Raw genomic sequence first — 13,142 nt, forward strand, 5'->3', positions numbered from 1 at the left:
CATCTTTCACCCTTTTTCACAGGAGAACCAACTATCTGATGAGCTGGGCAGTAACACAGGACTGAGGAGAGGCACATGTTTCATGCAGACCTGTCACAGCCGCGGTCCCTTCTCACAGAAAGCAACTATACTGGCAGAGAAAGATAGCCTCAGTTTGAAGTTAGTTACCTATCCAGGGGGAGCCAGCTCTTCTAAAACCTGCCATCTTAAAGCAGATGAGATTTTCTTAAGGCAATGAAGAAGATGGGGAAAAATGGAAGTCCACACTGACCAGAGGCAACTACTCCTTGCACAAGAAGAAAAGCATCATCAGAGTCACAGGGAAAAAGTCTCCACTCTGCAGTTCCCCTTCATTGAGACCCTTCCAAAACATTCTTAGCCTTTGGCTATAACATGCTGTAAAATCAAGATGGCCAATAAAGAAATGAGGAAAGGACATGAACAGGCAGTTCATCCAAGAAATAATAACAAAGCAGCCAGGTAAACATAGGAATGTTACACTCTATTTACCCGACAATGTGACAGGTACTCCAGAGTCAATCCAAACACTGTCTGACATTTCCTACAATGATTTTCTCCAGTGGTGCTGTTACTGCTATTATTCAAGGTCAAAGCTGAGGCTCGGAGTAGTTATCTGTGTCAAAGTGTGGATTCCCATTTGTCTTATGCTAATATTAAACTATTCTTAATAACATTTCAACAAGCTGTCTCATACACTAAACTTGTTCATTTTTTCCCTGGGCATAGTGGTGTGCACTATGTAATCTCAGCACTTGGGAGGCTGGGATAGGAGGACTGCCAGATCAAGGCAAGCGTGGGATTCGTAGTACCTTCCAGGAGTCAGGGCTACTCCTGAGTGCTCAGTGGCACTGTTTAACCAATGCAAGTGCATTGAGGACACAGGGAAATTCCACATCAAATATAGCAAAACAAAATTATGGTAAGTTAGGAAGGCAGGATCACAGTCAAGTGTGATTTTCTTTGCTTGCTTTCGAATTAATCACTATTAAAATGTATTCCTAGAAAATAACAAGTCATTATTTGGGAATAAAAGGAATGGGAAGTTGTCATAATCCTATCATCTGGATACAACTATTTTCCTGTCCACTTATTTTACATACTGAAGGGCAAGTTCTAAAGCAGTTAAGAACCTGGGCTCCAGGTCAAATGGTTGTGGCTGAAATCCTAACTCTGTCACTAACTGAATAACTTTGGACAACTTACTTCACCTCTCCCAGTCTTGGCTGTGCTACTTACAGAATAGGCCTTCATAATATTTCCTACTCCAGGAACTGGGGCTTTCTCGAAGATTAGATAAGAAGACAATTCATGTATATAGTGAGAAATAAGTCTGGCATATGGCTTGTGATCGAGAAGTGCATATCCAAGCTATTAGGGTAATAATAACATAAATTCAAGTAAGAATTCAATTCTGTGGGACTGGGAAGGTGGCTCAGTGGTAGAGTGCTTGCCTTGCATGCATGAGGCCCTGGCTTTGATTCCTCAGTACCACATAAGCAGAAAAAGCCTGAAGTGGTGCTGTGGCTCAAGTGGTAGAGCGCTAGCCTTGAGCTGAAGGACAGTGCCCAGGCCCAGAGTTCAGACCCCATGACTGACAAAAAAGAAAAGAAAAAATTCAATTTTGTATTTGCAATTCTATCACATAACTAATTCAAGAATTATGATGATGCTTTCTTCCTAGTAATTACTGTCAGTGATTACACAACATTCCGCCAATTAATCTATGTTTGTTTTCCAAAAACACCTCAAATTTTACTCTCCCTTCAATACTATCACATCAGCCAGCCCCATGGGCAATCATCGGAACTGGTATCCAAGGAAGACCCCAATTTCAGGGGTGGCAATCCAACTTCACAGGCTTTGAAAGAAACAGATGAGGCCCCAATCCTGACTGTGTGAATTTGTTTGAAAGAAGTTCCAGCATCAAGCCTGTTAGACTCTTATTTCCAATTTACCACCAGAGAGCTGAAAGTGGAGCTGGGGCTCAAGTGGTAGAGTGTGAATCTTGAGCAAAAAAGCTAAGGGATAATGCTTAGGCCTTTAGTTCAAGTCCTAGTACTAACATACACACAGACACACAGACACACACACACTACAAATCTTAAATCTCAAACCAGAGGTAACACCTTTGAAAGACTCTAGAAATTTTCAGTTTATCTGACATATCTGGATACATTTTGCATCATTGCTTATATACAAGGAAGCTAATTGATCAAAGACTTCTCAGCTTTCTGGACAGAGGAGTAGCAAAAAGTCAGCTTTGGAATTTAACAGCCATGGTTCAAATGTTGCCTTTCTTACTTTTTGAGACCTTGAACAAGTTAGTTAACCTGCTTCATGGTATCTGTGTTAGTTGTTTTTTGTCACTCTAACAACATATGAGATAATTAGCCTATAAAAAGAAAAGGGTTGCTGGGCACTGGTTGCTCACATGTGTAATCCTAACTACTCAGGAGGCTGAGATCTGAGGATCATGGTTCAAAGCTAGCCCAGGCAGAGAAGTTCCCATCAGACTCTTATCGCCAATTAACCACCCGAAAACCCGAAGTGGAGCTGTGGCTCAAAGTGGGAGAGTTCCAGCTTTGAGCTGAAGAGCTCAGGGACAGCACCCAGGCCCTGAGTTCAAGCCCCATGACCAACAAAAAAAGAGTGAGAGAAAAGGGTCATTTGCCTATTGGTTTTAGAGGTTCCAGTCTATGATCTGGTGGATTCACTACTTTTAAACCTCTGGTAGAGGTTCAAATAACCACCCACCTCATAGCCAGGAAGCAGAAGAAAGAAATCAAGATCCCACAAAGATCCCTTAAAAAGTACAACTCTAATGACCTAACTTCCTCCTGCCAGGCTCGATCTCCTAAGGGTTCGGGTTCTACCACTTCCCAATGACTCCATCCTAGGAGCCAAGCCTTTAACATAAGGGTCTCTGGGGGAATGTAAGATCCACACTAAAGCTCTGCCTTGGCTCACATCTTTCCTTGTTACTGACTGATAGTTACCTAATGTCTCTTGCTGGGCCAGGGCCTCCTGACTTTTGAGTCCTTAGATGTCCAGAGGTCTCTCAACAGTACCCTGGAAATGTCCCTACTTTTATTTGCTCAGTTCTTTAAATTTGTATTTCTCACAGAAAAGTCTCTGTCCCAGTGGAAGAGGGGAAGAATTTCCAAACGTGCCATAAATGGATGCCAAATACACGTTTTCTTTGGTTTTGATAATTGCGTAAGATTTCATTTTTCCAAGAAACAAGGAATAAAGTTAGTTATTTGGGGCTAATACATTTGGCACTGATAAGTAAAAACTGGTCTTGTACAAGAGTCCATTGAAAATGTTAATTCTCTATTCTGCACAGAAGGGTGATGGCTATCATCACTAAACAATACTGCAAAAGTCCCCGGTATGTGCCAGGCCAGATCTGGAATTCCTGCAATTCTCAGGAAGGGCGTTTTTCTGTTAGCACTGAAGATATTTGTTGTGCTTTTCTCAGCACCCTGTGAACACCCTTCCTATACTGGGTTTCTTTCCACCTAAGGAGTCCCACCTTCCCAATACAGAAACTGGATTCCCTGTGCTGGTCCTCCTCACAGCTAGGACCCGGTCACAGGTCAGCAGGCAGAGACACTCAAGCCAGACTCCAAACTGGAAGAAAATGCTCTGCACAAGGGAAGGCTGCAGGCAAGCAGTTCTGGAGAGGGCAGTGAGTGACATCCTGTTACTTGATATCTTTTCATAAATTCCTCTTGGGTAAGCTTGCTAGAAGCCAGTTCTGTTGTTTGCAACAGAGACTCCTGCAAGCTACGTGCAGCAGTAGTGCTTTTAAAAAAAACTTATTATTATTGTTATCTTTAAATAGTTGTACTCTGAACATCAGCTTCCTGATATTCATTTTGCTAAACTATGGGTTAGCTATTTAAAAGAGTTACACCATTGGAATCATCCCCTGCGTATACCATAGTCAGTGTTTGTGTATATCTGCATATGACCATGTAAATGTATTACAGATCTATAATTTAGGTCTAACTTCTACACAAGAGAGATATTCTGTTCTTAATTGCTTCTATGTTGCTAACTTACTTATAAAATTACTTTTAGGAGTGTTTTTTTTGGTCCGGTCATGGGGCCTGAACTCTGGGCCTGGGCGCTGTCCCTCAGCTCTTCAGCTCAAGGCTAGCGCTCTACCACTTAAGCCACAGCACCACTTCCGGCTTTTTTCTTTTTGTTTATGTGGTGCTGAGGAATCGAACCCAAGGCCTCAGGCATGCAAGGCAAGCGCTCTACCACTGAGCCACCTTCCCAGCCCCTTTTAGGAGTTCTTATTTGCTTTTCAGAAGCTTTTGCTCATGGTTGGCCTGTGTATTTGCTGCATTACAACTTTATCATTCTCTGTCTCTTTAGCCCTTTATTATCACTGGAGGTGGGCATGGTGGACTCTGCAGACCACATGGTGTTGCCAAAGCAGGCCACAGTCAAGACAGCCTGGGAATCACAACTTGAACTAAGTGCTCCCCAGGAATTCAGCTGACTCCTCCCTCCAGGTAACTCAGGGAAAGCATCTCAAGGGCAGGGACAAATACCCTCTGCGATGGGCCTCCCTGCACCTCTTTGGGCAGCTTCAGTCCCCAGCATCATGAACCCTGGTCATAATCCAGCAGAAGCCTTCTCAGGCCTCAGTGTGGATGCCTCACCCCAGTCGCAGGTGCAGATGGTTTAGAGCTTGCGTGGGGGCTGTGGCATCTGCCTCTGGGTTGGGAGGAAGGTTTTTCTTGGCTCAACTACACACAGCCTGCACATTCAGGAAAGACAGTTTATACCAAACCAGGCCTGAGAAATGATCCCCAGATACCTGGGTTGAGCCAGGGATGGTGCCAGATTGTTTTCAGGCTAGTTGGAAGATTTGTATCATTCTTTCACAACTCCCCACTTCAACCTCTACAAATTCCGTCTGCAGAAGTGTAGGCGTAGGGGATGTGGACGCTCAGCTTCACTGTGAAGGGCGGTGACAGCAGAGACAAAGCAGATAGGCAGCAAGAGAGCAAAGCTCACTCTAGAAAGATACAGTTTTCCTGGGTGGGGATGGAATCATTTCAGTGTGGCATCGGGCAATATACAAGGTTATATTCGGGCTGGGAAGGTGGCTCAGTGGTAGAGTGGCCTTGCTTGCATGAGGCCCTGGGTTTAATTGCTCAGCATCACATAAGCAGAAAAAGCTAGAAGTGTGCTGTGGCTCAAATGGTAGAGTGCTAGCCTTGAGCTGAAGAGCTCAGGGATAGAGCCCAGGCCCAGAATTCAGGCCCCATAACTGCCAAAAAAAAGAAAAATAAATAAAAGGTTATATGCTTCTGTGATCTAGTTTTGTTTTGTTTTTCCAATCAGTTGTGGGGCTTTAACTAGGGGCCTGGCGCCGTCCCGCAGCTCTTCAACTCAAGGTGAGCACTCTACCACTTGAGCCATAGGGCCACTTCTGGTTTTCTGGTGGTTTATTGGAGATAAGAGTCTCATAGACTTTTCTGCCTAGGCTTGGTTTTGACTTGCGATCTTCAGATCTCAGCCTCCTGAGTAGCTAGGATTACAGGTATAGGTCACCCATGCTTGGCTGTGATCTAGTTTTTGTTTCCGCGTAGGTGTATACTTGAATGTATTTTTCAGTTTATGTGTTAGAAACTTAATCACATGTGCAACAGTGTTGGGAGGTCAGATCCTAATAAGAGGTCATGAGGTCACAAGGGCTCTGCCCTCATGGATGGATAAATGTCATAATCACAGGAGTGAGTTATCAAGGGAGGGAGTTGTAGATATACTGTACAGAGAGTTAACAGTTACATGAGTAAGGTAATGAGTACATTTCCTATCCAGCACTGTTACTTCCTCCTGTTTGTCCCCTACCATCCCTTCCCTCCCCAGCTCCCCAACTTCTCCCTCCCCCCCATACCTCCAAATTGTAAAGTTCGTTTTCAACATAGTGTCTTGTACATCTCATTGATACAATAGATCAACCTATATCCTTATTTAAGTATTTTGTTATATCCCTTCCCCTCCCCAAATTAAAAAATGTATATACAAGATGCAGGACACAGGAATCAGATACAGTGAAAACTGGGGTTATACCATGGGGAAGAACATACAAAAGAAACAAGAGAATCACATAGTGCATTATAAATACATTAAAAACAATAGCAAGAAAGAAAAAGACACTTCTGTCCCTGTCTTGGGGTTCATTTCACTTAACATCATCTTACATGGTCATATGTACATAGCTTTTGACTTTTTTGCTTGTCCTAGACATGTACTAGTTATTGCAAATAAGGGAAACCATGGGACCTATGTTTCTTTGGGCCTGGCTTACTTCTCTTAGTATAATTTTTTCCAAGTCTTTCCATTTCCTAATAATGGGGTGATGCCATTCTTTCTGATGGAGGCATAGAATTCCATTGTACATATAGGGAGTGAGTTGTTATAAAATTCAGTCTGAGTGGGGCACTGGTGGCTCACACTTGTAATCCTAGCTACTAAGGAGGCTGAGATCTGAGGATCACCGTTTGCAGCCAGCCCAGGCAGAAAAGTTCCCGTTAAGACTCTTCTCTCCAGGGGGCTGGGAAGGTGGCTCAGTGGTAGAGCACTTGCCTTGCATGCCTAAGGCCCTGGGTTTGATTCCTCAGCACCACATAAGCAAAAAGAAAAAAGCCGGAAGTGGTGCTGTGGCTCAAGTGGTAGAGCGCTAGCCTTGAGCCTGAGGGACAGCGCCCAGGCCCAGAGTTCAAGCCCCACGACCGGACCCCCAAAAAAAAAAAAGACTCTTCTCTCCAATTAATCACTCAAAAACTGGAAGTGGTGCTGTGGTACAAGTGGTGGAGTGCTAACCTGGAGCACAAAGAGGCTGAGGGACAGCGCCCATGCCCTGAGTTCGAGCCCTGAAAAAGAAAAAAAGAAAACAGAAACCCTGAGTCGAGCTGTCTTTTGCCCTTCTGCCATGGAACAAGGGCAGCACAAAGGCTCACATCTGGTGCCAGCACCGCATTTAGTCTTTCCAGCCTTCAGAACTATGTGTCAAATGCATCATCAACTACCCAGACTCAGATATTCTATAATCTAGAAATAACTTTAAAAATGAGATCCAGAGATCTCTTTTCAAAGTCAGCCTGAGCAGAAAAGTCTGAGACTCCATCTCCAAAATAACCAATAACCTAGGCTCATAACTAGAATTTCAGCTACACAAAAGGCTGAGATCTGAGGATTGCACTTCAAAGCCAGCCTGGGCAGGAAAGTCCATGAGACTTTTTTTTTTTGGTTCTGGTCGTGGAGCCTGAACTCTGGGCCTGGGTGCTGTTCCTCAGCTCTTCAGCTCAAGGCTAGCACTCTACCACTTGAGCCACAGTGTCACTTCCGGCTTTTTTCTTTTTTCTTTTTTTTGCTTATGTGGTGCTGAGGAATTGAACCTAGGGCCTCATGCATGCAAGGCAAGTGCTCTACCACTAAGCCACCTTCCCAGCCCTCCATGAGACTCTTATCTCCAATTAACCACCAAAAATCCAGAAGTAGGAATGTGACTCAAGTGGTAGAGGACTGGCCTTGAGCAAAAGCACTCAGAAACAGTGTCCAGGTCTTGCATTCAAGCCCCAAGATCACCATACACATTAATAATAATAATAGTAGTAGTAGTAGTAGCAGTAACAATAATAATAGTCTGAGTTTCATGGCTCACTCCTGTAAGCCTAACTCCTCAGGAGACTGAAGTCTGAGGATCACGATTTGAAGTCAGGCTGGATAGGAAAGCCCATTAAGCTCTCATCTCCCATTAACCACCAAAAGAGCCACAAGGAGAGCCATGGCCCAAGTGGTAAGGTGTTAGCCTTGAGCATAAAAGCTCAGGGATAATGCCCAGATCCTGATTTCAAGCCCCAGGACTGGCCCCAAGATAATAATAGTGATAATATCTAGCAAAAATGGAGCTGGAGAGAGGTTAAGGTGGTAGAGTACTATGCCCAGCAAGCAAGCTGAGCAAGCATAAGGTCCTGAGTTCAAACCTTGATACCAGCACAAATAAATAAATGAATAACTAAACAAAACCAAAACAGCAGATAAAGCCACAAAGAATAAGTGATATTGGAATTTATGCCTTAGGTTGACATCATCCACAGTGATTCAGGTGTCCCACAACTGGGGCGCCTGGAACCCAGATACAGGCACTTTTATGAGGCAATTACTCACATCCCCTCTTTTAGCAGATTAGAGGCTCTTTCAACTCAAGGCCTCTGCAAGGCTTTTCAGGTCTTCTACAGCAGAAACCCTGGGCTGGGAGCAAGCACCCAGGGCCCAGTTCTGCTCATCCTACTATTGGGAGGAGAGAATGTGCAGCAGGACCTTGGACATCCATCATTTTCTTTTGATAATAGGGATACTGAAGTCCCCAGGCTTAGCCACACCATGTATCACAGCCATGGTTAGACTCTGCCTTCTAGACTCCTGACCTAAAACGTTGCTTTATGAACCTCATGCTGAAGGCACTTATCTACAGACTGATAACGAAGGACACATACTTGATAGTTTCTTTAAAAACAAAAACCAAACCAAACAAAAACCAGGCTGTGTGTCCCCAGTGCAAATAGAGAATAATGGAGTTTTTATTGTGGTGACTTGTGCCAGAGAACCACTCATTACTCCTACTGGTGAACTTTGCTTGAAGCCTCTGGCTACAGAGAAAGCACCACACAACAATAAAAGCGGTTGCCAACATCAATTAAGCACTCTGTCTGTACTTAGTCCCTTTAAATCATCCCTACTCAGAACACAGGTTGAGCTGTGGGGACTCCTCTGGAGACGAGGTAAAGATGGCTACCTCTTCTGCCCAGTTTGAGTTCAGTGTTGTGTTCAAAGAAATAGCAGTTAAGCAGAAAAAAAAAATAATTGAGAGCGATCCAAGCCTTTACTGCAGTCTCTAGAGACAATACCAGAAGAAGTTCATTCTTAACACAAAGCACATTTTTCTTTCCTCTCTCTGCTATTCTCAGTATTTGGTTCCAGCAGAAAACTTCCAGAGCATCTGCTGTGCAGACTCCTTCACCTCCCTCACATACCTGCTCACCGGGCTTCCCCCGCACCCTCCTTCTGCCAGGCTCTGTGGTCTTCCCTGGGAATCTAGCACAGACAGACATCATTTATCCAGTCTTTTCTCCAAGCTGGGAAGCTCCAATCTACATAATGATGGAGAAGCAGCAGCTAAGAGGCTATGCTAGAAGAAGAAACGACTTAGAAAGTTCTACAAAGTCGGGTGCCGGTGGCTCATGCCTGTAATCCTGTCTACTCAGGAGGCTGAGATCCGAAGACTGTGGTTCAAAGCCAGCTTGGGCAGGAAAGTCCATGAGACTCTTATTTCCAATTAACTACCAGAAAACCGGAAGTGATGCTGTGGCTCAAGCAGTAGAATGCTAGCCTTGAGATGTAGAGCTGAGGAACAGCGCATCCAGGCCCAGAGTTCAAGCCCCACAACTGACAAGAAAGAAAGAAAGAAAGAAAGAAAGTTCTACAGATGAAGTTTTGAATATTCAATGTTAAAGTTCTTATTCTGTCGCACCAATTTTGTGAATAAGAAAACCCAAGGCTTAAAAAATAACCATCATCCCAGCTAGGCACTAGTAGCTCACGCCAATAATCCTAACTACTCAGAAGGATGAGATCTGAAGATCTCAGTTTGAACCATGAGCCTCCATTTCTGATTAATCAGCAAAAAGCTGGAGTTGGAAGCATGGTGGCAGAGCACCAGCCTTGAGCAAAAAAGCCAAGCAAGAGTGTGAGGCCCTAAGTTTAAGCCTCAGTAGTGACATAAAGAAGAAGAATAAAAATGATAGTCCAGCCTGGCAGCACAGAAGCCTGCACATGTGCCCCAGCAGAGGCCCAACCAGAAGATTCAGAAAAGCCTCCCAGGCCTCCCTAGGGCTGCTAGTGATTAAGAGGACTAGATCTTCAGGTTCTAGCCCCTGTCCACTTCTCCTGCACTTCCTTCCACAACATCTATAGGATCTTACATAAGAGGCAGATTGTGAACCACAAGCAAAGTTCAGAGAGCAGGAGGAAGACATGGTTAATCTGGAAGCAGAAGAATTCCACCATCCCACTAATAGCTACAAGATCATGTTAGGAGAACAGCCCCTATTTGTGGAATGGTACATTTGCTGAGGAATATTTTTTGGATATCCTGGGATATAGGCCAGGCCTTTCTACTCCTATTCAGTGGTATCAGGAGTATAAATATAAAGTGTGCAGCCACAGGCATCAGATAGCATCCCTAAATTCTTCAACTGGTTTACTAATCAAAATGTTGCAGGCTCCAGAAGTATTTCTGAGTTCCTCAGTAAAGAGTTGTGGCTCCATCCTTGGTACTGCAGGAGGGTGAAGCTCCCTGAAGAGGGAACAGAGGACAGATGAACAGACACACTGCTGGTGACAAGCAAGCTGACACCCTGCCTATATGCGAATCTGCATGCTACAAATCTTAGAGGAGAGCTCCTTCAATGCCACCTGGATTAATACTCAGAGAAATGATGTCCAGTATATGAATGATATTAAAGGGGGAAAACTGCCCCTTACATCAACAATAATCTGTGGATTCCTGTGTTTAGCTGGGAAAGGGACAAACTTGGGATAAAAATCTAGTGCAGTGGGGCTCTTTAGGAAAGTAATAATAGCAGCCATGTGCTGGTTGTTCACATCTGTAATCCCAGCTACTCAGGAGGCTAATATCTGAGGATTGAGGTTTGAAGCTAACTTGGGCAGAAGGTGCAGAGATTCTAATCTTCAACTAAAAGCCAGAAGTGAAGCTGTGGCTTAGGGGGTAGAGCACCAACCTTGAGCAAAAAAGCTAAGGGAAAGTGCCCAGGCCTTAAGGTTGAGTCCTAGTGTACACACACACACACACACACACACACACACACACACAAAGTAATAATATCAAATGCTTCCATTGTTGTACTAGTATTCTTTTTACCTATAGCTGTTCTATATTAATCACTCTAATTTCACAGTGATCATATCTGGGAAGGCTATCATATCCTTTTTATAGATGACAGGTTTGTTGACAACAACAGTAGGAGAGAGGGCTTATCCCATTGGAGAACCCAAGCTCTTCATCACAGTGTGCTCTGCCTGTCAGTCCTATTTTTCTTTTCTTTTATTTTTTATTTTGTTTTGTTTGTTTTGTAGGTCATGGGGCTTGAACTCTGGGCCTGGGTGCTGTCCCTGAGCTCTTCAGCTCAAGATAAGTGCTCTACCACTTGAGCCACAGAGCCACTTCTGATTTTCTGGTGGTTACTTGGAGATCAGAGTCTCATGGACTTTTCTTGCCCAGGCTGGCTTTGAACCTCAATTCTTGTATCTTAGCCTCCTGAGTAACTAGGATTACAGGCTTGAGCCATCGGCGCCCCACTCTTGGTACTATTTCTGTCACTGTCCATAAAGCAAGTTGCCAGTACTCGCTCAGTTGAAAAAAGAGGAGCCAGGTTGCAAGCTTTAACAAGGAAAGGAGTCTACACTCACCTTCCAGTACTGGCCCTTCTCCATAAATAGCAGGTTATGATTAAAAGATCAATGCACATTTTCAAAGGGATGTGCTAGGTGTAAAAGTAAGATAAACTCATTTGCCAAAAAATTGACTGAAAAAATACCTTCTAATTAACTAAAACACTATTGTATCAATATATTCCAAGAAGCAGCCAGGCACCAGTGGCTTATGCCTGCAATCCTAGCTACATAGGAGGCTGAGATCTGAGGACTGCAGGTCCAGGTGAGCCCAGTTAGGAACGTCTCTGAGACTCTTTTTGCTTATGTGGTGCTGAGGAATCGAACCCAGGGCCTCATGCTTGCAAGGCAAGCGCTCTACCACTGAGCCACCTTCCCAGCCCCAAGTCTCTGGGGCTCTTATCTCCAATTAATCACCAGAAAATGGGAAGTGGTATGGTGGCTCACAGTGGTAGAGTGATCGCCTTGAGCAAAAGAGCTCAGACACAGCACCCAGGGCCTCAGTTTAAGCCCCACAACAAACAAAAAAGTCTTGAGGTGTTTAATTGCTTTTTAACCAGAGAGCAGCTTTAGGAGTTGCATAGATATCAATTTTATATAGAATTAGCTATCTGGTCAAAATTTCCATTTCAAAGACACAGTTTCAAGCCAGATCCAGGGCCTTAGGTTGCAAAGTAATTTCCTGTCGTTCATGGGAGGAATGGTATATGAGGCCTCCCTGGCTCTTACCTGGTATAATTCAGGAGAGAAATGTACTTCCCTGCCAATGGGAAGCTGCCCTCCAAACAGCAGGCTATACTGCTGCAATGGGCCTGTGGAAGGCCCCAGTCTGGGCCTGATCTTCTCTTAGGGCAGATATAAGCCATGAGCTATCCTGAACTAATACCTGGGTCAGCAGTTTGTCTGAATTCTACTCTCTGTCTCTATGCCTACTTAAGAAGCCATGACAGAAGAAAGGGTTGTGATAGGAAAAAGCAATAGTTACAGGCAAGAATTTCCAGGCAAGCACCTGTGTTTTACCCAGCCTTTGAGGAGTATTTATGCTCACTCTACCCCGCTTTGTTTGAGGTAGGGTCATGCAATGTAGCCCAGGCTAGCTTCAAACTTGCTATCCTCCTGCCTCAGCTTCTAAATGCTGGGGTCACAAGCACCCACCACCATGCCCAATTCTACCCTACTTTTTCTTCTTTCCTCTTTTGGTGGTTCTAGGTGTTGAGCCTGCCAGGCCAGTGCTCTGCCACCTGAGGCCCCCCTCCCCGCAGCCCTTTTTGCTTTAGTTTTCTTTATTTTTCAGATAGGGCTTTGCTTTTTCTCATGATCAATCTTAGATCATGATCCTCCATCACAGTCCTCTTGTGGTCTGTATTACAGGTATGTGCCACTACTCCCAGACTGCTTTTGGTCATATTAAGATTATTGCCAAGACTGGTCTTGAACTGTGACTCTGCCATCTCTGCCTCCTGCATCTGGCTCAGCCTACTATTAAAAATATTTTGTAAGCTACAATTAGAATCTCTCAAACCATATGATGCATTAATTTTCCTGAAGATCTTGTTAAGATGTACGTGCTAGTCAAGTGCTGGTGGCTCATGCCTATAATCTTAGCTACTAAGGAGGCT

The 13,142-nt window shown here is 44.2% G+C and overlaps 1 protein-coding gene across 1 annotated transcript; it reads left to right on the forward strand.

Moving 5' to 3' along the window:
* Positions 1-10,086: 10,086 nt before the first annotated feature.
* On the forward strand, positions 10,087-10,434 carry LOC105988773 (testis-specific Y-encoded protein 3-like). Its single transcript, XM_013020499.1, is given in 3 exon segments — positions 10,087-10,142; positions 10,189-10,295; positions 10,298-10,434. Coding segments are annotated over 3 exon segments (300 nt in total).
* The last annotated feature ends 2,708 nt before the right edge of the window (positions 10,435-13,142 follow it).

This window comes from Dipodomys ordii, unplaced genomic scaffold, assembly GCF_000151885.1.
Source record: "Dipodomys ordii isolate 6190 unplaced genomic scaffold, Dord_2.0 Scaffold51, whole genome shotgun sequence".
Taxonomy (NCBI): domain Eukaryota; kingdom Metazoa; phylum Chordata; class Mammalia; order Rodentia; family Heteromyidae; genus Dipodomys; species Dipodomys ordii.